Source organism: Salvelinus fontinalis, chromosome 11 (assembly GCF_029448725.1).
Source record: "Salvelinus fontinalis isolate EN_2023a chromosome 11, ASM2944872v1, whole genome shotgun sequence".
In the NCBI taxonomy this organism is placed as follows: domain Eukaryota; kingdom Metazoa; phylum Chordata; class Actinopteri; order Salmoniformes; family Salmonidae; genus Salvelinus; species Salvelinus fontinalis.
This window is the reverse complement of record NC_074675.1, coordinates 26,385,556-26,412,756: the sequence shown is the minus strand read 5'-3', so window position 1 is coordinate 26,412,756 and position 27,201 is coordinate 26,385,556. Positions and strand designations below refer to the sequence as shown.

Below are 27,201 nucleotides of genomic sequence, written 5' to 3'. Positions count from 1 at the left end.
TACCATTGTAAAGCACAATTTCTCCCCTTTCCAACAAAATCAATTACATGACCTAAATACTGCCCGTTTCTGCATAATTCAAGCAGGCAATGATCCCCTTCGGGTCTTTTTAAAAATGGCGGGTGGGGAAGCGAAACTAATGCGTTATAGTGAGAAGGACAGATGTCATGTGGGAAAATTGCTTTTTTCACTCGATCTATCCAACTTATCACCTTATAGCCTCTAAAATGTAAATAAAACACTATAAAGAGTTTATATAATGTGTCATTACATACCTATTTGAAGGTTTGTGTCGAATTTGAATCGGGTTTTTAGGGCGGTGCTAAAGTGATCTTAGAAGTAAACTGCGGCTTTGAGAATGATGATCGCATGCAATGATGACGAAAAAAAATGACTAGGTATCCCCCCCTTACCCCACGTCACTGTCCATTTCTTGTTTTTAAACGATGAGAGAAGTGCTGCACCTGGTGGAGAGAGATTGTAAGACAGAAATAGTTGCTTTATGCGTGCTGTACGTTACGACATGACACGTCATGTTGTAACGGAGGGTCAGTTTTTTCAACTTTTCTCCAATACTATAGAGCCATTACCATGTCGATCAATGCTTGAATAGAAACCTAGTTCACACCCCCGATTTTGAAGTCAACACAGTCGCTACAGTCCCATTAGTTTTCTTTGTAGCCTCGTTTGAATGTCGCGGTTACGCACATTTGTACGGAATGGGGTGAGTTTACGTTAACGATTACCCTGCAGCACAAAAAAAGGAATCATGAATGGAAGGCAATTGTACAAGTTATCAGGGTTAGGCTTCAGGCTGCAATCAACAGCCAGCAGGCATACTATTTTTAGGAATCGTAGCTATCACAGATAAAAAAGAAACATAATATATCTACATATCTAGCTATGGAGCTAGTTGTCGAGCTAATAATTATTGTAGCTACCTAGCTATATGGGAATCATAAATGTTACTGGTAAAATAGCAATCATGCAGCAGCCCTCTCTTTTGCCTGGCTAGCTAGCTATTTTCATATCTAATCACTAGCGTTAGCCAGTTCGTTTTAGCTAGGTCTAGCTCATACCTAAAGACAAAACTCGTCAAATTGTCAATATGAGTATTTCATTTCGTACAGTTATCAATAAAAAAACATTAACACCCAAAAGACAAGACAAGAGCTAAATCAAGTAGCCACCTTGTCTCATTTTGGCTGATTGTCTACTCGGCTTGTTATCAAAATTTCATTTCACAGACTCATCTTATCAATCTGGAAAAATACTCTAAAATGTACATATTATAATTACCAACATAAAAACGAATTGTATGCATTTTCTTACCTTAATATTGTTGTCCTGACAAAGCTGTCAAGTTGTGAGAAACCGTTCAGGTCCAGTAGAGGTGAGGCGCCACCTGGTGGCAGCATTCAGTTTCAGTCTCCATGCCAAAATTCCCAATTTTCTCACTCCTACCAATGGCGCATGGGTGTCAGTCATTACTATGCCATTTCAAGATGGCGCTACCCATACCTCTAATAGACATTGTTCAAGATCAAAATACTAAAATCAGAGATGTTTCTATGATACAAGCACATGTTTAGTATTAGTGGATTGAATAGATCTCTTTGCTCAGCTTCACTTCCTGAAGTGTTTCCATTCCCTTGCAGAAGGCAGGGTGGGGAGGGCCTTGTAGTCATCCCGGAAGGGAGAGTAACAATGGTCAAGCATGTGCTGCCTCAGGATATGCAGTTTCTAGTTTGCACGAAGTTCAGTGTAGTTCATTGAGAGCCGTCGCTGTGTAGGCTTGGTGGGGAATATACAAGGCAGCGAATATAACCCCCCAAAACTTTCTTGGGAGCTAATGTGGTCGGAATTTGACGAGGTATTCCAGATTGGTTATTCCTGTACGTTACCACAATCACACCATGTTGTTAATCATGAGACATACTCCTCCACCTCTTGTGTTTCCCGGAAAGTTCCTTCTTCCTGTCCGCACGATGAACGGAGAACCCCGCTGACTGTATGGATGGGGACAATATATCCGGAGAGAGCCAATGTAGTGGTCCATATCCCAAGGATATTAGTTCAGTTCTACACTCTCAGGTGATGGATTTCTGTTGTTTTCTCCTGAAGCACTCTGGAAAGTATGTCAGTCAATCCAATACCTGCCAACGAACGTTGTTGCCATAGTGAAACATGAAAAGTGACTGACGTTGCTCTCTCAACAGAGCACATTAGGAACAAGTCAGATGGTTCTTTCTGGATCTCTTTAAATTCCTTTAATAAAAACTGCCTTTTTGATAGGCAATGGGCCTGGGGAAATGTTGGAGCCACTCTCAAATTCATAGACACAGTGGATGCAAAGACTGACAGTCCATAGCCGTGTAAAACAAAAATCTATCTTGCCTATTACTATTACTTACTAAAACTGCGTACTGTGTACTTATCATACTACATACAATTTAGAACATACTGTTTAGTAAAAATGCATGCAGTAGGCAACAAATACTAACATATTAGACTCATATTAGTGCTGGGGACATTATAAGGCTACTCTAAAATGTGCAGTTTTCTCACACAACAGAATGCGACAGATGTCTCAAGTTTTGAGGGAGCGTGCAATTGGCATGGTGACTGCAGGAATGTCCACCAGAGCTTTGGCCAGAGAATTGAATGTTCATTTCTCTACCATAAGCCACCTCCAATGTCATTTTAGAGAATTTAGCAGTATGTCCAACCGGCCTCACAACCGTAGACCATGTGTATGGCATTGTGTGGGCGAGCGGTTTTCTGATGTCAACGTTGTGAACAGAGTGCGCCATGGTGGCGGTGTGGGGTTATGGTATGGGTAGGCATAAGCTACGGATCGAGTCCGAGTCACGAGTCCCTATGGCTGAAGTCTGAGGCCTGGTCCACGTGTTCAAGTCTGAGCCACTGGGTCCACATTAACTCAAAATAAAGTTATTTACCCAGTCAGATATAGCGTAGTGGACAGAAAAATGTAGCTGTGGTATTATGGGCCATGTCCTTTGAACAGTAGCCTAAGGGCTAGAATCAAGCCATTTGCTCTCAGGAAAAGAGGGAGACTACATTGGCTACAGAACCTGTATATGAAATGCAGTGTGAAAGTGGGAGGGTTGAGCAATACTACAAATTCAAAGAGCCTACTTTTCTATAGCCTACTCAAGGGAGAGAAAAACATATACTGTTGTTTTACTATTAAACTCAATGCTGCTATTGTTTTTTATTCCGTAAAGCAGTGTGTGTTTCTTAACCAGGCAAAGGGTAGCTAAATAGAAAGCTGGTGGTGACTGGTTAGCTAAAGTGAAGCAAGAGTCACCTGCGCCTTGTGTATAAATGGACCCGGAGCGGAGCCTGTCTGCTTTTCTGCCCACACTCATCGCTTTCTCCCCAGCAGCTCACCAGCTGATGTAGGCTGTGTTTGCTGGGTGTGACACATCCTTCCCACTGCTTAACAGAACTGAGCATCTGTGCTGCTAATATTAATCATGATTATTATTGAAAAGCTCTCAATCTCTCCAAAAACTCTTGTCCAGTCCACACTTAGTAGTCAGATGTTAGTCACAGAGATAATTTTGTCTCGTCTCGTTTTAGTAAACTGAAATGAAAAATCATTTTAGTTTACTTCTAGTTTTTCTGGCTCTATTTAGTCAGTTATAGTCTCGTCAACTGGCACTGAAAAATAGGTGTTTGATGAATATTTTAGTCACTATTTTAGTTGACGAAATTAACACTGAGTCTTCAACCTATTTTGAAGCCCCATCCCTCAGCTTTATAGCAAACCAATTGGCAGCAAGGGCTAGCAATTTGTTGTTTTTTGAATCAAGGAGTGGGCCTTTTAATCGCCTAAAAACATCCTTTCCCCTGACACAAAGGATTTACATCCACCTCAGAGATCAGAGAGTAGCAGCTTGTTATTCTTCAGGATTAAAGCTACATGAGACAATGGTGTCTAAGCCTCTTAAAATAAGATTGTTTGTTAAAGTATGTTCAAAGTTGAAAAAGGTCAGTTTCTCAGGATTGTTAGTTAGTGTGGCTCACGGTGTGGCTCACGGTTCTATGGTGTTTGTTTGAACTGTAATGCTCTGATAAATAAATATCACAATATTCTACTCGTTAGCATATCGTCGTACTGTTTCCACTGGTATTGGTAGATTATTTAACAGGAAAGTATGTGACTCGAATGAGTACTTTCTGGTACACAATGGGCCTCAGGATATCGTAACGATATTTTTGTGCATTCAAATTGCCATCGATAAAATGCGATTTTGATCATTGTCCATAACTTATGCCTGCCCATACCACAACTCCACCGCCACCATGGGGCACTCTGTTCACAATATTGACAGCAGAAAAAACGCTCCCCCACACGACGCCATACACATGGTCTGTGGTTGTGAGGCCGGTTGGACATACTACCAAATTCTCTAAAACGACGTTGTTAGAGAAATGAACATTAAATTCTCTAGCAACAGCTCTGGTGGACATTCTTGATATGCCACACCTGTCAGGTGGATGGATTATCTTGACAAAGGAGAAATGCTCACTAACAAGGATGTAAACAGATTTGTGCACAGAATTTGAGAAAAATAAGCTTTTTGTGCGTATGGACAATTTCTAAGATATTTTATTTCAGCTTATAAACAATGGACCAACACTTTACATGTTGCGTTTATATTTATGTACCGTGTAGTTTCCCGGGCTAGTCTTTGATGTGGAACAGCCCATGGGAATGTGGACGTGCCGCTGTCAGAAGACAAACCTACTCATTGTGAGAAATGAGGTGTTGCTAGTCGTGAGTGGCCCAGAGTGGGAAGACTGATGCAATGGATGCTAGAGCTCATCTTTCCTAGCCTAGTCCCCAATCTTTTTGTGCTATCTTGCCAACACCTTGTCACTAATTGTCACGCCAAACATGTTTGGCACGACAGTTCCATAAGGAGAACAGAAACAGACTGAGACCCACACTGGGTTCTTCACTCTTTTTGGTTCCAGGTAAAAGCCTTTTGGGTTCCAGAAAGAACCCTTGTTGGTTCCAGGTAGAACCCTTTTGGGTTCTAGGAAAAAAACGTTTTGGGATCCGTGTAGGTTATCGTATGGGCACAGCCGAAGATCCTTTTTAGGTTCTATATAGCACCTTTTTTTCCCTAAGACTGAAGGCCAATCCATAATGTATAAGTTCCTTCTCCTAGTCAAAACCAATCCTTTTTTCATCAGTTGCTAGGGTTGAGTCACCGTTCTCTCACATAAGGAGCCATCTTAAGTCTGACGTAGACTCTTAATCCTCTCTTTGTCCCTGTCTTCCTCAATAGCCTGTAGTTACAGATACACTTTGCCTTCCCTATCATCCTCCATCCCCCCTTTTCCTTTCCCTCTTCTATCCTCCTCTCTGTGCTTCTATGATGTAGGCCTAGTTAGAATATTAAATAGGAAATGTGATAGCAGGAGCTAAAATAGGCTAATGAGCCAATGAGTAGAGCTATGGTGTACATCAGAGCAACACAAGGGTAACTCTCCCTCTCTCTGACAATGAAAATCTGGATACAATCCGAGTACAATCTGATATGTATTAATTATTAATAACCAATATCTCTTCCCCGCCATCCCCTTTCTTTTATCTCCCACTTTCTGCCGCCTCCCTCTCCTTTCTTCCTCCCCTCATGCTCTTCAGATGTTCCTTGTGGCCCTATCGTTTGCCTACTTTGCCAAGGCCTTGTCTGGCAGCTACATGAAGAGCACAATAACCCAGCTGGAGAGGCGCTTTGACATCCCCAGTTACCTAACAGGCGTCATCGATGGGAGCTTTGAGATAGGTAAGTAAGTGTTTGCGTCACAGGTCCCCATCCCCCTGTCCTCATCTCGTCCTCATCCCCAGGGCTATTTTGGGCTTCCGTTCTATCCATGTTGTTGTGAAAGAGAAGAGATGTGAATGAATGGGTCACCAAGGCCTTACAGGAAGTCATCAGGGCCTCATTTATCAAAGGTGTGTGTGCACAAAAAAACTCTAAACCTTGTGTGCACCAGATTTCCCACAAAGGTTGGTATTTATCCATTTTGAACTTGCGGGAAAGTGTGCGTATCTCCAAGTACAGCTCAGACCATTTGTACGCACAACTTCTAGTGGTGGATCAGTTGTATTGCAAGCAAATATTGTTCTTATGGGGGAAATGGTGTTTGATGCACGGGAATAATAAAAACATTATAATGTGGGCCTAATGATAAAACAGATGCATTTGCTGTTGGTAAGAAGATTGCATAGCAGCATGTAGCTTAATATAATTATTCAACTTTTATTATATAAGCCTAAATCATAATCATATTGTGGGGCGTCTCTCTTTTTCTGACATGACTGGTTTATTCCCGCTACAGAACAAATATTAGGCTACCATTTATCTATCGTTCATTCAATAGCGCACCATGCTCAAAAGTATATAGACCGGTAGCCTACTTAAAATATTTGACAATATGGGTAGGCTACAGTAATGCTGTGGGGTAAGAGGGCGACATCATAGCCTATTTAATCTCAGAGCCTATTCTAAGGCAAGAGATCTAAACACAATCATGTACTGATAAGCAAGATATTGAACAACAATTTGTCTTTTGATTAGAAGTGTTGGCTGAAGCATTTGCATGTAAATTGTTTGAATAGACAATCAATCTTGCAGAATGTGCGGCCAGTGTGTGGCACTCACTATAGGCGGCATGCATTTTTTGTTTGAAAGTCACTGAAACACATTCTGCCTACACCTCTACAGAAATCTTATCAAACTTACCATTGTGTCTTCTTTGAGAAACTGTCAAATCAAAGTTTATTGGTTGCGTACACAGATTTGCAGATGTTATCGCATGTGCAGTGAAATGCTTATGTTTCTAGCCCCCCAAAAACTAGAAATTAAGAAATATCAGATGAGCAATATGTACTGCATTTTTTTTACCATGCTGCCCTACGCTCAGCTCGGCAACAAAAACAATAAGATCAGCTTGTGGCTTCCATCAATGTAATTGTCTGCATAATTTCCAATCCCCCATATATTTTTGGGGTAATGTATATAAAATATATCTTTTTTAAAATACAGTACCAGTCAAAAGTTTGGACACACCTACTCACTCCAGGGTTTTTCTTTATTTGTACTATTTAGAATAATAGTGAAGACATCAAAACTATGAAATAACACACATGGAATCATGTAGTAACCAAAAAAGTGTTGAACAAATACAAATATATTTTAGATTCTTCAAAGTAACCACCCTTTGGCTTGATGACAGCTTTGCACACTCTTGGCATTCTCTCAACCAGCTTCATGAGGTAATCACCTGGAATGCATTTCAATTAACAGGTGTGCCTTGTTAAAAGTTAGTTTGTGGAATTTCTTTCTTAATGCGTTTGAGCCAAAGTTGTTTTGTGACAAGGTAGGGGTGGTATACAGAAGATAGCCCTATTTGGTAAAAGACCAAGTCAATATTATGGCAAGAACAGCTCAAATAAGGAAAGAGAAACGACAATCCATCATTACTTTAAGACATGAAGGTCAGTCAATCCGGAAAATGTCAGTCGCAAAAACCATCAAGCGGCTATGATGAAACTGGCTCTCATGAGGACCGCCACCGGAAAGGAAGACCCAGAGTTACCTCTGCTGCAAAAGATAAGTTCATTAGAGTTACCAGCCTCAGAAATTGCAGCCCAAATAAATGCTTCGCAGAGTTCAAGTAACATTCACATCTTAACATCAACTGCTCAGAGGAGACTGTGTGAATCAGGCCTTCATGGTCGAATTGATGCAAAGAAACCACTACTAAAGGACACCAATAATAAGAAGAGACTTGCTTGGGCTAAGAAACACGAGCAATGGGCATTAGACCGGTGGAAATCTGTCCTTTTGTCTGATGAGTCCAAATTGGAGATTTTTGGTTCCAACCGCTGTGTCTTTCTGAGACGCAGAGTAGGTGAACAGATGATCTCCGCATGTGTGGTTCCCACCGTGAAGCATGGAGGAGGAGGTGTGATGGTGTGGGGGTGCTTTGCTGCATGACACTGTCAGTGATTTATTTAGAATTCAAGGCACACTTAATCAGCATGGCTACCACAGCATTCTGCAGCGATACGCCATCCCATCTGGTTTGCGCTTAATGGGACTATAATTTGTTTTTCGACAGGACAATGACCCAACATACCTCCAGGCTGTGTAAGGGCTATTTGGCCAAGAAGGAGAGTGATAGAGTGCTGCATCAGATGACCTGGCCTCCACAATCACCTGACCTCAACCCAATTGAGAAGGTTTGGGATGAGTTGGACAGCAGAGTGAAGGAAAAGCAGCCAACAAGTTCTCAGCATATGTGGGAACTCCTTCAAGAGAGAATGCCAAGAGTGTGCAAAGCTGTCATCAAGGCAAAGGGTGGCTACTTTGAAGAATCTCAAATATAAAATATATTTTGATTTGTTTAACACTTTTTGGGTTATTACATGATTCCATATGTGTTATTTCATAGTTTTGATGTCTTCACTATTATTCCACAATGTAGAAAATATTAAAACTAAAGAAAAACACTATATTTTACAATAGTTGTCTTTAGTTCGTTTTTAGTCCCATCCTTCACCCTCAACCCCTCACATCTATCTCTGAAGACCATCCCGTTTTGATTTCTTTTTGCCATATATTTTCCAACTGTGCTGTTTCACAAAAGTTCTGAACCTACAAAAGTTCTGAACCTGAATGTACATTTTACGGACACAGTATATTTTACATTAGTTATCTTTTTTTTCACTCTTCAGCTCGTCTCAAGGGCCTTTTTGCGTAGAGTAGATGGAAACCTGGAGAAGCCTGCTGTAGGATGCGCTGTGTGCCTCTTGTCGTGGCTCCAATGCCCCCAACCACAGGGAGAGAGGAAAGTGCTGAAGCATCTCAGGAGAGCTCCATAGACTAGCCTCGAAGTCCTTTCTCTATTTAACAACTCTCTAATAGCAGGATGTACTCTGTGCCTCTTGACCTGTTACAACCATAGAGACGTTTCCCTTTTGGGAAACCCTTAGCAACAAACAAAGCAGTTATTCTAGTCCACACAGTATTCTAAATGGATGAAGGAAAAATCAACACATTCACAGTCAGAGATCATCAGTTCAGGTGTTTTCAGCACAATAGCTCTCAGCACAATCAAAACAGTTATTTTCCTTAAGCAGTATTTTAAACTAACGAAGGGTCACAATAACACTTCAACTATCTGGCATTTCCAAGTGCTAGGTTTGCCTTAGTCAGAGAACAGTTCTTTCTGGAGTTCGGAAGTTTAGGCATTCTACAGCAGGTTTCTGAAGTGGTACTTCCCAAATCCAGCACCCTTGAAGAATAGCCTACTCACTCCTCTTAATAATGAGAGCGGATGGAGGTCCTTAAGGAATGGACGTCATCCCTCCATCCTTGAAAAACAACAATTGGTTCCATCATGAAATGGCTGCTTTTCTTTTACCTCATTTAAAGTTTTTATTGCCCACCACTCTCCTTTTTTTCTCTCTCTCTCTCTCTCTCTCTCTCTCTCTCTCTCTCTCTCTCTCTCTCTCTCTCTCTCTCTCTCTCTCTCTCTCTCTCTCTCTCTCTCTCTCTCTCTCTCTCTCTCTCTCTCTCTCTCCCTCCCCCCCCCCCTTCTGTTTCCCTCTCTCAACTCCCCCCCACTTTTATCACTCACCCACTCACTCACTCACTCACTCCCTCACTCACTCACACACCCCTCTCTCTCTCACTCACACACCCCTCTCTCTCGCTCTACCCCAACCCCCCTCCCTCCTCTCTCTATCCAGGCCACGGCACAGTCATTCAATTGGCCCTTGGTCATTCGATTTGGAGGGTTCTTCTTTTCTTATGATTCAATTTGTAAGCATTCCCAACAGAGTGAATGTGAAAATGGATTCCAAGTGGTCACCAAATAAGTAAAAGGAGGGCTGTGATTGGTTACATTGCCTACTTTGCCAATTTCTCTTTATTAAATGGGCCATAACGTTAAAACTAGCAGAGATCCAACTCTGGAACTTTGATATGCCCGTAGAGTACAGACCCCTTGACTCTTTCCACATTTTGTTACATTACAGCCTTATTCTAAAATTGATTAAATAAAAAAAAGATTAGTCAGGATCGAGGCAAAGATGAACTGAGAAAAGTACAGAGAGATCCTTGATGAAAACCTGCTCCAGAGTGCTCAGGACCTCAGACTGGGGCGAAGGTTCACCTTCCAACAGGACAACGACCCTAAGCACACAGCCAAGACAATGCAGGAGTGGCTTCTGGACAAGTCTCTGAATGTCCTTGTGTGGCCCAGTCAGAGCCTGGACTTGAACCTGATTGAACATCTCTGGAGAGACCTGAAAGTAGCTGTGCAGCAATGCTCCCCATTCAACCTGACAGAGCTTGAGAGGATATGCAGAGAAGAATGGGAGAAACTCCCAAATACAGGTGTGTCAAGCTTGTAGTGTCATACCCAAGACGAATCAATGCTGTAATTGCTGCCAAAGGTGTGTCAACAATGTAAAAAAAACATTTTTGCTTTGTCATTATGGGGTATTGTGTGTAGTTTGATGAGGAAAAAGACAATTTAATACATTTTAGAATAAGGCTGTAAACTAACAAAATGTGGAAAAAGTCAATGGATCTGAATTCTTTCCAAATGCACTGTATATTATTTTCAACAATATATTGGAACATTTGCCAAATACATTTTTGTATATTCATGTTTATATTTTTCTATATTAATATGTTATTGTAGAAAATGTGTTATTGAAATCAGAATACTACTCATATTACAGAGCAAGCGATAAAGCTTCACATGACACCAATTTTTGCAGATGAGACATTATGCAGTCTTAAGGGAGGCTAAAATGTCAGCAATATACCAACTTTGATTCGTTATTTCTAAATTATGCTTTTAGGTACAAATATATGTCAACAATGTCCTTTTTTTGTCTGGGTTTCATGAGGAATCACTCTATAGTGGGAATTAGGAAACCAACAGTGCCACTATGTTGAAACTCACCATGGCAACACACTTACATCAATGAGAGGAATTAGGCATTGTGATTGAGAATAAATTCAAGCAGACATTGTGTCAGAGCTGGGGTCAGTTCCATGTCAACTCGACAATTCAACAATGCATTCAGGAATGGAATCGAAATAGAGTTGTAAACAGAAAAACTCTTAAGTGAAAATGCATGTTACTTTTCCAATTTGTGAATTGAATCTCGATTCATCAGATTTGTCAATTTGAGAATTGACAAATTCTGTGTCTGTCTATCCCCCTACCAGGTAACCTGTTGGTGATAGCATTCGTGAGTTACTTTGGTGCAAAGCTGCATCGGCCCAAGATCATTGCAATGGGCTGTGTACTGATGGCAGTGGGAACATTCATCATCGCTCTGCCACACTTCCTCATCGGACGGTGAGGTTTTACCCGACTTTTAATTTGAAGGAGGATTAACTTACAATGCTTGGGTTTCCAGCTTCCTTTTCAAATCAAATTTAGCAGATGTTATTGCGGGTGTAGCGATTTGATTTTTTGAATGCACTTGTGGTACAGTAAGCTAAAGCTTATCTGGATATGTGTGTAAATGCGTGCCTGTGCGTGTGTGTGTAATCTATTCTGAATCACGTTTCCAGTGATCCTCTATTTAAAGGAAATGTCAGTCTACAGTGCATTCGGAAAGTATTCAGACGCCTTGAATTTTTCCACATTTTGTTACATTACAGCTTTATTCTAAAATGGTTAAAATCATGTTTTTTCCTCACCTACACACAATACCCCATAATGACGAAGCAAAAACATCTTTTAAGACATTTTTTCAAATGTATAAAAATATGTAACGGAAATATCACAATTACATAGTATTCAGACCTGTTGGAAGGTGAACCTTCGCCCCAGTCAGAGGCCCTGAACGCTCTCCCAGTCCCTGCCGCTGAAAAACATCTCCACAGCATGATGCTGTCGCTACCATGCTTCACCGTAGGGACGGTGCCAGGTTTCCTCCAGACGTGACACTTGGCATTCAGGCCAAAGAGTTCAATCTTAGTTTCATCAGACCAGAGAATCTTGTTTCTCATGGTCTGAGAGTCTTTAATTGCCTTTTGGCAAACTCCAAGCGGGCTGTCATGTGCCTTTCACTGAGGAGTGGCTTCCGTCTGGCAACTCTACCATAAAGGCCTGATTGGTGGAGTTCTGCAGAGATGGTTGTCCTTCTGGAAGGTTATCCCATCTCCTCAGAGGAACTCTGGAGCTCTGTCAGAGTGACCATCGGGTTCTTGGTCACCTCCCTGACCAAGGCCTTTCTCCCTCGATTGCTCAGTTTTGCTGGGCTGCCAGCAAAACCTACAAAACCTACAGAGTTCCTCTGTAGGAAGAGTCTTGGTGGTTCCAAACTTCTTCCATTTAAGAATGATGGAGGTCACTGTATTCTTGGGGACCTTCAATGCTGCAGAAATGTTTCGGTACCCTTCCCCAGATCTGTGCCTCTACACAATCCTGTCTTGGAGCTCTACGAACAATTCCTTTGACCTCATGGCTTGGTTTTTGCCCTAACAGGCACTGTCAACTGTGGGACCTTATATAGACAGGTGTGTGCCTTTTCAGATGCTGTCCAATCAATTGAATTTACCGCAGGTGGATTCCAATCAAGTTGTAGAAACATCTCAAGGATGATCAATGGAAACAGGATGCACCTGAGCTCAGTTTTGAGTCTCATAGCAAAAGGTCTGAATACTATGTAAATGTTATTTCAGTCAAAAAATATTTACATTTGCAAAGATTTCTAAAAACCTGTTTTTGCTTTGTCATTATTGGATAATGTGTGTAGATTGATATATAGGGCAGTAACATAACACAATTTGGAAAAAGTCAAGGGGTCTGAATACTTTCTGAACGCACTGTATTTCTGTGTGTTTGAATAAAGTCTGGTAAAGGACAGATATCACTATGACTCTGTAGTGATATGCTAATATACTGAATTTTGCACATATCTTATATATTGTGTACCATCGTTTGTGAGATGAAGCATTGTTGTGTGTTATCATGGGTTCTCATTAGCTTGGCTTGGTCATGAAAGTTTGATCAGTCCGAATGTTTTATCCCTCCCACAAGATGGGAACATATGGAATCTTAAGAATATATGCTGCACTGTATGGAGTCTCTTTACTGAATGCCAAGAGAAGTTTTACTATATGCATTTTTACAGCTGTGGGATGTTTTTCTGAAAAACACTTCAGTTGTCAATTGTTTGTATTTTACAGGTGAAGCCAGGAAAGCTTCTTCCTATCATTAAGTATTGTGTGTTACATGATGCACTTGAATGTATAAAACGGTGTTTCCTAAATATTTCATTGCATATCCAAAGCACTCATGTTCTGCTTTGTCTCTGTCCTCTCTAACTGTATAACGTGGTGCTTTCTCCCCTCCCTTCACTAAACAGTCGCATTGGTGTTTTGTACGCAGCTATAAGTTCGAAACATCAATCCGATCGTCAGTGAATTCAACCAATAACCTCTCTCCATGTCCAGCGCGCCTGTTGTCACCCTCCTCGCAAGCTTCGGGTGACCCGCTTTCTGAGGCACCAAGCACAGGGACAGGTGTGTCACCTACACACACACACAGACACACACACAAGCTCATGTGCATACATGCATTCAACCATGCAAACACAAACCAACGCACACACACAAACACACACATGTACTCATGGACACGCGCATTCACACGCTCACTCACACGTGCTCACACACACACGTGCTCATACACACGTACACACGTACACACGTACACACACACACACACACACACACACACACACACACACACACACACACACACACACACACACACACACACACACACACACACACACACACACACACACACACACACACACACAGTGCTGTATCTATTCTCTCTCTCCCCCTTCCCAGTAGGTTGTGAAGGAGAGTCCAACCTCTCCATGTGGATCTATGTGTTCCTTGGGAACGTCTTACGAGGGATCGGGGAGACGCCAGTGCAGCCCCTTGGGATCTCGTATATAGATGATTTCGCCAGGGAGGAAAATGCTGCATTTTACATTGGTAATAGACCAATTGGAAATGCAAACACATTTTAGATAATGTCACTGTGCATGATTTGAAGTACAATATTTTAAGTCGATCTGACGGTCTGAATAAACTGCCTTTCAATCTGATTCATACACAAAGGGCCCGATTCAATCAGATCCGCTTTAGCCAACATCCGGATAGCTGATGCTTAATACTGTGAGGGAGGTGAAACTGCATTAGAGCTGTCAAATCCACAAGTGGCTCCCAGCTTAACACTTAAAGCAGGCATTGTCATTGGCTGCACAGAGTCTGGGGACTATGAAAAGACCCCTGGTGGCATGTCTGGTGGGATAAGTGTGTGTGTCAGAGCTGTGTGTAAGTTGACTATGCAAACAATTTTGGATTTTCAACACATTAATGTTTCTTATAAAATGAAGAAGTGATGCAGTCAGTCTCTCCTCAACTCTTAGCCTAGAGAGACTGGCATGCATAGTATTATTTTTAGCCCTCTAATTACAATTAAGAGCAAAATGTTCCGCTCTGTTCTGGGCCAGCTGCAGCTTAACTAGGTCTTTCCTTGCAGCACTGGACCACACGTCTGGACAATAATCAAGATTAGACAAAACTAGAGCCTGCAGAACTTGCTATTTGGAGTGTGTTGTCAAAAAAGCAGAGCATCTCTTTATTACGGCTAGACCTCTCCCCATCTTTCCAACCATTGAATCTATATGTTTTGACCATGACAGTTTACAATCTAAGGTAACGCAAAGAAATTTAGTCCCCTCAACTTGTTCAACAGCCACACGATTCATTATCAGATTCAGCTGAGGTCTAGCACTTAAGGAAGGATTTGTACCAAATACAATGCTCTTAGTTTTAGAGATGTTCAGGACCAGTTTATTACTGGCCACCCATTCCAAAACAGACTGCAACTCTTTTTTAAGGGTTTCAGTGACTTCATTAGCTGTGGTTGCTGATGTGTATATGGTTGAATCATCAGCATACATTGACACACATGCTTTGTTTAATGCCAGTGGCAGGTCATTGGTAAAAATAGAAAAGAGTAGAGGGCCTAGAGAGCTGCTCTGCGGTACACCACACTTTACATATTTGACATTAGAGACGCTTCCATTAAAGAAAACCCTTTGAGTTCTATTAAATAGATATCTCTGGATCCACGATATGGCAGAGGTTGAAAAGCCATAGCACTTAATTTAGGGCTAGGCGGGGCAACATCCTGTGAAACTGGAGGGTGCGCAATTCAAGTAAATAATCATAAAAATTATGGATATTAAGCATTTAGGTACATATAAGTGTCTTATATCGGTTGAAAGCTTAAATTTGTGTTAATCTAACTGCACTGTCCGATTTACAGTAGCTATTACAGCGAAAACATGCCATGCAATTGTTTGAGGACGGCGCCCCATATCCAAATATTTTTCCAATGGTACAGGTTTCATAAATTCACAAATACCGATTAAATATTCACTTACTTTTTGAAAATCTTCCTCTGATTTGTCATCCAAAGAGTCCCAGCTATAACATGTAGTGTCGTTTTGTTAGATAAAATCCTTCTTTATATCCCAAAAAGTCTGTTTAGTTGGCGCCATCGATTTGAGTAATCCACTTGTTCAACATACAGAGAAAGGAATCCGAAAATCTTTGTTTCAACAAGTCAAAATACGTTTCTATATACTCCTCAGATACCCTAAAATGTAATCAAACTAAAATATTTTTTTACGGAAAGAAGTATGTTCAATAGGAAACTGATTTTAGCAGGTGCGTCCTGTCTTCATGGCGCGCACAAACACGAATTTCCAAGACTGTGTCCCTGTACTAAAACTGATATTTCTTATTCATTTTTGAAGTTACAAGCCTGAAATCTTGAACATAGACTACTGACACCCTGTGGAAGCCATAGGAATTGCATCCAGGGAGCTAATTTTCAGTATGACCTTATACTTGCCATTCTAAGAGGATAGTCTCCAATTTTTTTTATTATGGTTGGTTTTTCTTTGGATTTTCTCCTACCATATATATTGTGTTATATTTTCCATTATTTTAACATTTCTACAAACTAACGTCAACGTGTTTTCTTTCCAATGGTACCAATTATATGCATATCCTGGCTTCAGGGCCTGAGCAACAGGCAGTTTACTTTGGGCACGTCATTCAGGTGGAAATTGAGAAAAAAGGGGCTTAGCCCTAAGAAGTTACGTTTTTTCAACAACAGGTTATGGTCAATAACATCAAAGGCTGCACTGAAATCTAATAGTACAGCTCCCACAATCTTCTTATTATCAATTTCAACCAATCATCAGTCATTTGTGTCAGTGCAGTACATGTTGAGTGCCCTTCTCTATAACCATGCTGAAAGTCTGTTGTTGATTTGTTTACAGAGAAATAGCATTGTATTTGGTGAAACACAATTTTTCCCAACAGTTTGCTAAGAGCTGGCAGCAAGCTTATAGGTCTGCTGTTAGAACCAGTAAAGGCCGCTTTACCTCTCTTGGATAGCGGAATTACTTTGGCTTACAAAGACTCTCCTCTAGGCTCAGATTAAAAATATGACCGATATGAGTGGCTATAGAGTCAGCTACCATCCTCAGTAGCTTTCTCTCTAAGTTGTCAATGTCAGGAGGTTTGTCATTATTGATCGTTAATCTTTCCACCTCTCCCATACTAGCTTTTCTTTCATTATTAGTTTTTTCATACATTAATATAATTGTTCACTGTTTGTCGTGGGCATTTCCTGCCTAAGTTTGCCCACTTTGCTAATGAAATCATTATTAAAATAATTGGCAACATCAAATGGTTTTGTGAGGAATAAGCCATCTGATTCGATGAAATATGGAGTTGAATTTGTCTTTCTGCCCATAATTTCATTCAAAGCACTCCAAAGTTTTTTTCCCATCATTCTTTATATCATTGATCTTGGCTTCATACTACAGGTTCTTCTTCTTTTTGTTGAGTTTAGTCACATAATTTCTCAATTTGCAGTAAGTAAGCCAGTCAGATATACAGCCAGACTTATTAGCCACTCCTTTTGCCCCATCTCTTTCAACCATACAGTTTTTCAATTCCTCATCAATCCATGGAGCCTTAACAGTTCTAACAGTCAGTTTTTTAACAGGTGCATGTGTATCAATAATTGGAAGAAGCAATTTCATAAATCTATCAAGTGCAGCGCCTGGATGGTCCTCATTAATCACATCAGACCAACAAGTATTTTTAACATCATCCAAATAAGAGTCACAGGAAAATATTTTGTATGATCTCTTATACACTATTTTAGGCCCAGCTGTTGGCTTTCCTGGATATAGCCACTATATTGTGATCACGGCATCCAATGGGTACGGATACAGCTTTAGAACACAGTTCTACAGTATTAGTAAAAATGTGATCGATACATGTGGATGATCTTGTTCCTGTAGTGTTTGTAAACACCCTGGTAGGTTGATTAATAACCTGAACCAGATTACAGGCACTGGTTACAGTAAGAAGCTTCCTCTTGAGCGGACAGCTTGATGAAAACCAGTCAATATTCAGGTCCCCAAGAAAGTAGACCTCTCTGTTTACTTCACATACACTATCAAGCGTTTCACACATATTCTTTAGATACTGACTGCTAACACTTGGTGGCCTATAGCAACACCCCAAAAGAAAGGGCTTTAGATGTGCCAAGTGAACCTGCAACCACAACACTTCAATAACACTTGTCATAAGATCTTCTCTGGTGGCTCTGAATATATACAGCAACTCCTCCCCCATAAGCATTTCTGTCTCTTCTATAAGTGTTATATCCTTGTATTGCTACTGATGTATCATCAAATGAATTATCTAAGTGAGTCTCAGAAATGGCTTATATATGAGTGTTATCTGATGTTAGCAAGTTATTGATTTCATGAACCTTATTTCTAAGGCTACATATATTAATTTGGGCTATTTTCAGCCCTTTCCTGGGTAGCTTATCAGAGATAGACATAATATTGGAAGAGTAGACAAAGCAAGAGAAAAAATTATACATTCAGCAGTCCATTAATCAATCGGTGTGTGTGTGTGTGCTGCGGGGTTGAGGCTACGAACCCATAGGCTTGGCTCTCTCATCCCTTCCAGGCTTCTGGGAGGAAACGTGGACAATGAGCCTGTCGTAGCGGATGTACGCAATGTCCCCACATGCTCTGGCAGCTTTCATGGCTGGGTTCAGTTCTTTCCTCTTCTGGCGCACAGCTTCAGGATAGTCCTCGTTGAGGAAGATATACGTTCCTCTTAAGTTCTTGGCTCTTTCCAGAACAGCTACCTTGTCCTTGAACCTCAGGAACTTGACCACTATCGGCCTGGGCCTGTGGGCGCACTCCACCTCAATCTTCCTGTGGTCCATCTTCAATTTCTCAAATCATTTCCCTCACTTTGTCCTCAGACTTCATCCAGGTCTCATGTGGAGATTCTGCAATTCCGTCCACAACCATGTTGTTTCGCCTTGGTTGTCCCTCAAGATAGTCTGATTTATATGTCATTGTTATCATGGATTCACACACAGAACTGATGTCCTCTCTCAATGACTTACAGATTGCTGTCATCTTGCCGTTCTCCTGTTTCATCTCATCGAGCTGACCCTGGGAGAACCGCAAACTGTTCTTTAGGTCCTGGACCTCTCTGGTCAGGTCGTCCATTCTTTTATTAGTAGAATCCACAAGTATTTGGACAAAACACTTGAAACTATTTTCTTATTGTTGTAACAACTGCATATAGGTCTCTTTTTGTTTGTTTAAAAGATCCTTCACGTGTGATAGAGAGACACCACTAGCACTGTCCTCAACGGTACTTGCCCCGGCTTTGGTCTTTGTCATGGTAGCTAGCAACCATGACAGTCTATATTACAACACAGGACCTTCCGTTACAACGCTCTATATGTCTGCTCCTCTGTGTTGTTCCCTGTAGTAGCCTTGTTTGTTGTGTCGTGTTCATGTCCAGACGCTGTTTTTGTTCCGTTGCATGTCAGTCTATATTAAATGGTTCACTCCTTGTACCTGCTTCTCATTTCCTGCGTTGGGCACTACACGCTTGCATTAACAGAAATGCCATGCAGCCATTTTTCGAACACTGGAATGTGATCTCGATTAGGATAATATATATTTTTTCACTATTTAGTTGAATGATTTTTCAATTTGAGTGTAGTTATTTCTATATAGCCTACACTTTCTCGTTCTGAACTTCTAACGCAAGTGGAGTGGGTGTGGCTTTGACAATGAGCACAAGAGCAGCTGCTCACTGATTGAACAGCTCTTACCACACCGCCAAGACATCCACTATGCGGGTGTCTGCTATCGCCAGTTAACGCGGGATCTGATTGAATCTACCTCGTTGTGATAACATGAATGGACGAACGGTCCATGTAAGCAGAAGCATCTCTTTGACCTTTTAAAAATCACACAACACCTGTCTTATTGTTGACTTCTGGAACTGTCTCTGGTTAGTATAATAAATCAATTGCTGTGTGTGTTTGTGCATGCGTGTGCGTGTTTCATATTTCAGGCTGCGTTCAGACCATAGCAGTCATTGGTCCTGTGTTTGGCTATTTACTGGGATCCCTGTGTGCCAAAATATATGTGGACATTGGATTTGTCAACATGGGTGAGTAACCGGTATCTACCGAGTATTCTGTCTAGGCCACCTACACACTTTTGGACTAGTCAGTTCTCCAGTTTAGACAGAGACAGGGCATTCGCCTCCGTTCTGTTACTACTAGACTAACAAACAGGGCTCTGAGTTAAGTTCATTGTCGTTCCTAGAGTGCACTCACTGACTGTGTTCAATAAGTGTTATGTATGCTCATGCTTCTAGATTCTAGGTTATCGGACTAAATGAACTAGTGTGCTCCAGAACACTGCTCAGTGACGTCAGCTACCTAATTTGAGTAACCAATTTGAAGCAGGAGAGATGGTTAAGATATGCACAAAAAGCAGCTGTGCTGTGCTTGTTTTTCTCTCCAGTAAGTCTTGTTGCTAGGAACGTTGCTAGTGTACTCACAGTTATTCTCATAAATTATTTTGTCCCTAACAGTCACAGCTCTCTCTCTCTCTCTCTGTGCTTGTCATCCCTGTATAGAGACTATCACCATAGCCTTCTCTTGTTATATGTATGTACTGACATGTATGTGTAACTGATCGATGCACACACACACACTACATGTTAATGTTTTTAAATGTATGTAAATTGTAAAGTATTTTGTCTGTAATGTATTTTTCGTTATATATCGGACCCCAGTAAGACTAGCTGTCACCCTTGTCGTCGGCTAATGGGGATCCTAATAAATCTAATTCTGTGTCTCCCCTCGCTGTACAGAGAGTATCACCATAAGCCCTGGTGATGCTCGCTGGGTGGGGGCCTGGTGGTTAGGTTACCTTATAGCTGGGGTAATCACCCTGCTTTCAGCCATCCCCTTCTGGTTCCTGCCCCGTTCCCTGCCCATCCCGTCAGACCGAATCCCAGCCCAGTGCACCCCGGAGCGGACTAGCTTCATCAAAGACTCCCCTCTCCTGGAGCATAAGTACCAAGCCGACGAGCCAGCTGGCTTTCTGGAGATGGCCAAAGGTATTTTGTTGAATGGGGATGAAGTAAGAACATTTTCTGGTTTAGATTGAGATTGGAGTTTAAAAATGCTTTTTTAAAGTCTATTCAGGTCAAATGGTATATTAAATTCAGGTTGCTTTTGGATGAAATGACCATAGTATGGAAAAAGGTAGACAAAAATGCCCATGACAACTGATGATGTCGTTGACGACTGATGATGTTTTGTTTGATGGTTTTTAATCTAGATTTCATACCAACGTTGAAAACCCTCCTGGGGAACCCAGTGTACTTCATCTACCTGTGTGTGACCATCATTCAGCTGAACTCTCTCATCGGCATGGTAACCTACAAGCCCAAGTACATAGAGCAGCATTACGGACAGTCAGCATCAAAAGCCAATTTCCTGATGGGTACGTAACGTTGGCCAATCATATAGCTTATATGGCTTGATCAGGGTTGGAGAACATTACTTGTAAAAGTAACTTGTTACGTTAGAACTTTACTTACTATGGAAAGTAACTTGTTACATTACTTCTGCGTTACCAAAACCAAAAAGTCCTCTGAAGATGTCTTGTCGTTCTTATAGGCCCAGTGCAGTCAAAAACATGTTTTTCCTGTGTTTTATATATATTTCCACACTGAAGTTGGAATAATACTGTGAAATTGTGAAAATTATGATAATGCCCTTTTAGTGTAAGAGCTTTTTGAAAAGACCACCTGAAATGAGTTTTGGCCTGCCTGGTGAAATCACCAGGCGGTAAAATTGTTAATAGACCAATAAGAAAGAGAGTTCCAAACCTCTCTGCCAATAACAGGTAGTTTTCAGTTTCCCCCTCCCTGCTCAGACCACTCCCAGACAGTCCTAGGTAAATTCTTGCTTGAGAAATTGGTCTTTGCTAAGAAGCTATTTTTGTTTCTTTTTGACCATTTGAATTAAAAACAATCACAGTAAGGTACTTAATTGTTACCCAGACATGATTTGATATTGAGATAAAAACAGCTGCGGTGGACCTTTAAGGGTCTATCAGAATTAGCTTTATGCACACTACTTTTAAATGGCTTGACTCTGACGACTGATGGGCCTAGTGCAAGAGTAGGCAACTAGATTAAGCCGCGGGCCGATTTTTGCAGGAGAGGATGGTCGGGGGGCAGGAACATTTTTATTTGATTTATTTTACTTTATTTAACTAGGCAAGTCAGTTAAGAACTAATTTTGATTTACAATGACGGCCTACATAATTAGAATCATTTGTACACTGCAAATTGACCACAACTAAGCCTAAAAATAAGTTGTATTTGAAAATGACAATACTTTCATATCTTTATTACATTGAGACACAATCACTTTTTTGGGGGGGATACTTAAGAACAGATTCTCTAGATTAAACTCAGTGTTATCTGAATTCCTTGTGATTATACAGTGTTTTTCCCCCCTAAGAAAATCACTCACGGGAAGGTTTAGGCCTGTGGACCACATGTTGCCGAGCCCTGGCCTCCTGGCCTAGTGGCTACCGTCCAAAATGGTTTCCATGTGTTTGATGCCATTCCATTCGCTCAATTACAGCCATTATTATGAGCTGTCCTCTCCTCAGAAGCCTGCACTGGTTTCCACATTGTGACGTGTTACAGCCTAAATTCAAAAGTGATTCAATAAAAACATTTCTCACCCATCTACACACAATATCCCATAATGACAAAGTGAAAACATGTTTTTAGAAAATGTTTCAAATGTATTGAAAATGTAATACAGAAATATCTCATTTACATACTGTAATTTCACATCACTCAGTCAATACATGTTAGCATCACCTTTGGCAGCGATTACAGCTGTGAGTCTTTCTGGGTACGTCTCTAAGAGCTTTGCACATCTGGATTGTAGAATATTTACACATTATTCTTTAAAAAATTACTCAAGATCTCTTAAGTTGGTTGTTGACCATTGCTAGACAGCCATTTTCAAGTCTTACCAAAGATTTTCAAGACGATTTATGTCAAAACTTTAACTTGGCCACTCAGGAACCTTCAATGTTGTTTTAGTAAGCATCTCAAGTGTACATTTGGCCTTGTGTTTTAGGTTATTGTCCTGCTGAAAGGTGAATTTGTCTCCCAGTGTCTGTTGGAAAGCAGACTGAACCAGGTTTTCCTCTAGGATTTTGCCTGTGCTTAGCTTTAGTCCGTTTCTTTTCATCCTAAAAAACTCCCTTGCTGATGACAAGCGTACAGTACCCATAACATGATGCATCCAGCACCATGCTTAAAAATATGAAGAGTGATACTCACTGATGTTATTTGCCCTAAACATAACACTTTGTATTCAGGACATAAAGTTCATTTCATTGCCACATTATTTTTGCGATTTGACTTCAGTGCCTTATTGTAAACAGGATGCATGTTTTTGAGTATTTTAATTCTGTACAGGCTTCCTTCTTTTCATTCTGTAATTTAGGTTGGTATTGTGAATTAGCTACAATGTTGTTGATCCATCCTCACTTTTCTCCCATCACAGCCTTTAAACTCTAACTGTTTTAAAGTCAACATTGGCATCATGGTAAAATCCCTGAGCGGTTTCCTTCCTCTCCGGCAACTGACACCTGTGTCTTTGTAGTGACTAGGTGTATTGATACAACATCCAAAGTGTAATTAATAACTTCACCATGTTCGAAGGGATATTCAATGTCTGCTATTTATTTTTACCCATCTACCAATAGGTGCCCTTTTTTGTGAGGCATTGGAAAACCTCCCTGGTCTTTGTGGTTGAATCGGTTTGAAATTCACTGCTCGACTGAGGGACTTTACAGATACATGTATTTGTGGGGTACAGAGATGAGGTAGTCATTAATAAATAATGTTAAACACTATTATTACACATAGAGTGAGTCCATGCAACTTATTATGCGACTTGTTAAACACATTATGACTCCTGAACTTATTTAGGCTTGCCATAACAAAGGAGTTGAATACTTATTGAGTCAAGACATTTCTGCTTTTCATTTGAATTAGTTTCTAAAAAAACAGAATTCTGCTTTGACATTATGGGGTTTTATGTGTGTGTAGGCCAATGACACAACATCTCAATTTAATCCATTTAAAATTCAGGCCGTAACACAATAAAATGTGTAAAAATCAAGGGGTATAAATACTTTGCGAAGGCGCTGTATAAAACTAACTGGGCACAGTAAAAGGAGAGCTCCAATAGAAGTATAACTGGCTACAAACAGATACAAACTTAGCAGCGAGATATGAAAACACACAAGTTAACACGACCAATAGCAAACATGCAATTCATGAACCACAACAACCAGATCGTCTAGATACCAACTAGTTGAATTGTTTTCATAGACGTTACAGGAGTGTTGCCTTTTCAGAAGGTCAACGTGTGCACATTACAACATTCATGACTCAAAAGTCAAAATAGAACAGCTGACCTTCAATCACACCTTGTTGATTTATTTCACTGCTTTCCTCCAAAGTATCGACTAGTTCAATTTAGATTTGAAACTTTAAAGGACGCTTTACGCACAGAAAAGCACATGCATACAATATTGTTAATACTAGACGAAGCAATAGGAGATCAAAGGTGCTGTGTTTTATTGAGCTATACAATGGGTTATGATTCAACCCTCGAATGTGAATGCTGATCTAAATAGGCCTCATGTTACACTATTGACCTGACCATTGCATGCTGTGTATGAAAGGTAATGCAATATCTAGCATAACTACAGTAATAGAGCAGAGAGATAAAATATAATACCTGTACATTGATGTATGAAAAAGACCAAGAGCTTTGGTCTTTGAGTGGGTGTTGGACAGCACTACTGTGTGTTCTCTCTACTTTCAACTATATCAAAGGCAGAGTCTCAGGCGGTATGGCCTGGTTCTACTCTACTGTACTGTATGTATGGGGCTGTAATGGGTTGTGAAATAGCACTGGCATAAAAGGTAGACTTTTAGCTACAGTGATATGGAAGGTAGCAAAAGGTACAGTATGGTATTGTGCGAAAGTGTATGCCTGGTTTAGGGCTTTGGCTGGTTTACATGGTGTTTCAGTCCCATTGAACCTATCGTCAAGACCTTAGTGCTGGCCTAAATCCTCCATGACTAGGAATTAAGAATATTTCTAAAGAATGACGTTAACGTTTACAGAGTGTGTGTTGTTTGTATGTTTGTTCCAGGTACAATCAACATCCCTGCCGTGGCGTTGGGAATTTTCACCGGTGGCCTGCTCATGAAGAGGCTGAAGCTGAGCATCATGGGAGCAGCCAAGTTTGCGTTCAGCACCTCTCTGATAGGCTACTTCCTATCCCTCTTCTTCTTCGTCATGAGCTGCGAGAACGCCAAAGTGGCTGGGATCACGCTGCCCTACAACAGGTGGGGCATGCACACGCACAGAGCTCTGGGTAGAAGTTGCCCTTAAGTAAATACAGTATTTACCCTCTGTAAATGTTCTATTCCCAGCACCACAAACAGGTAACATGCTGGAGTGTGTATGCTAATAATTGCTCCTAGAGGACAGCATACCTCTAACACTGGAGAGATGTGGTCTAGAATAGCAAATCAGGGATTTCTCCCCCCTGGTTCTGTCAAGGCTGTTTGCTGCTAATGTCAATATCAGAACTCGCACTGAATTTGGTTGATAACATCAGTATTCATTGAATCGGTAAACGTAACATGCAACAATTTAAGCGAGTTTGCTGAGTTACAGTTCATATATGAAAATCAGTCAATTGAAATACATTTATTAGGCCCTAATCTATGGATTTCACATGACTGGGCAGGGGCGCAGCCATAGGCCCACCCACTGAGGAGCCAGGCCCAACCAATCAGAATGGGTTTTTCCAGACAGAAATACTCCTGTTTCATCAGCTGTCCCAGTGGCTGGTCTCAGACGATCCCACAGGTGAAGAAGCCAGATGTGAAGTTCTTGGGCTGGCGTGGTTACACATGGTCTGCGGTGGTGAGGCCAGTTGGACATACTGCCAAATTCTCAAATTTATTTAACTAGGCAAGTCAGTTAAGAACAAATTCTTATTTTCAATGATGGCCTAGGAGCTGTGGGTTAACTGCCTTGTTCAGGGGTAGAACAACAGATTTTTTCTTTGTCAGCTCAGGGATTCGATCTTGCAACCTTTCGGTTACTAGTCCAACACTAACCACTAGGCTACCTGCCGCCCCAAGGATGTGGTAGAGAAATTAACATTAGATATCTGGCAACAGCTCTGGTGGACATTCCTGCAGTCAGCATGCCGATTGCATGCTCCCTCTCAACCTGAGGTCATCTGTGGCATTGTTTTGGGTGACAAAACTGCACATTTTAGAGTGGCCTTTTATTGTCCCTAGCTCAAAGTGCATCTGTGTAATGATCATGCTGTTTAATCAGCTTCTTGACATGCCACACCTGTCAGGGGGGTGGATTATCTTGACAAATGATAAAATGCTTACAAATTTGTGCACAGCATTTGAGAAATATGCTTTTTGTGCAGATGGAACATTTCTGGGATCTTTTATTTCAGGTCATGAAACATGGGACCAACACTTGTTACATTTATATTTTTGTTCAGTATATATATATATATATATCGTATTATGCATTTGATTAAATACACGTCAAACCTTCTGTATCTGAGCAGGCAGAGGTCAAGTCATGTCTGTATTCATTCGATTATCTGTATAAAGAAAAGCGCTATAAATTAAAATCGATTCGTTTTTTAAATTGCTAACAAGCGTCGGTCGATGCTGAAGCGACTTTTTCAAAACTCTTCAGTCTGCATTACCAACATGCATTTTAGCCGAACAGTTAATCTCACCTCCAAAACTCACTCAAACCGCCAAAACACTTCATACAGGTCTCAAAATAAGCTTGTTTGGCCATAACTGGCAATAATTCTCACTCAGAAAGCATATATTGTCACTCATAACACACTGACAGGGAGCATTACATAAATTAACTTCTCTTTGAAGTTTGAATGGTTTTTATAACATAAATAACACTTTCACTTTATTGACTGTACTAAAGTATATGTAACAAGAATGAATCAGATGCAGCAATTTGCTTCAATGGCCTTTATTTTTTCTATATCTTTGCATATAGTAGTTTACTTGTGAAAAATAAGTTGAAACCAAAAAAACAATTTCCTGAAATTCCAGGGCTGCAATAATAATTACGAAAAAACATCAACATGTATAGTATAATCACTCATACTGTACTGTGAGGTTTCTAGTTCTTCCTCTCTCCTGCATTTGGTCACAAGTTCTCATCAACATCACACCTTATGTCTTCTCTGGCGATGCATCTTGGGAAGTATCTTCTGGAATGTCTAATCCAAACCTGGCAGTCTTCAGGATAATTGTCTCCACATCCCACATTCATGGCATCCAGTAAGGACATCTGGTGATGTGGGGTGGCAGCGTAGCCTAGTTAAATAAAGGTAAAGAAGATGTGGTCATAAACCTTCCACCTCCATGCAGAGAAAAAGTCCTCTATGGGGTTTAGGAAGGGGGAGTATGGAGGCAGGAATAGTACTGACATCCTGGGATATGCAGCAAACCAAGCCACAGTTTTACAGTACTTTAC

At 40.8% G+C, this 27,201-nt stretch overlaps 1 protein-coding gene across 5 annotated transcripts in view; it reads left to right on the top strand.

The window, feature by feature from the left end:
• LOC129865387 (solute carrier organic anion transporter family member 1C1-like) overlaps window positions 1–27,201 on the top strand; it is a 61,644-nt gene that overhangs the window by 20,094 nt on the left and 14,349 nt on the right. For 3 of the 5 annotated variants that reach the window (XM_055938142.1, XM_055938139.1, XM_055938140.1), the window contains 8 exons: window positions 5,684–5,825; window positions 11,295–11,427; window positions 13,471–13,604; window positions 13,941–14,090; window positions 19,593–19,691; window positions 20,403–20,651; window positions 20,876–21,040; window positions 24,803–24,998. In XM_055938142.1, the coding sequence (XP_055794117.1) occupies window positions 5,684–5,825; window positions 11,295–11,427; window positions 13,471–13,604; window positions 13,941–14,090; window positions 19,593–19,691; window positions 20,403–20,651; window positions 20,876–21,040; window positions 24,803–24,998 (1,268 nt within the window). The remainder of the gene's footprint in view (window positions 1–5,683; window positions 5,826–11,294; window positions 11,428–13,470; window positions 13,605–13,940; window positions 14,091–19,592; window positions 19,692–20,402; window positions 20,652–20,875; window positions 21,041–24,802; window positions 24,999–27,201) is intronic. The other 2 variants (XM_055938141.1, XM_055938143.1) reach the window with 2 other exon arrangements.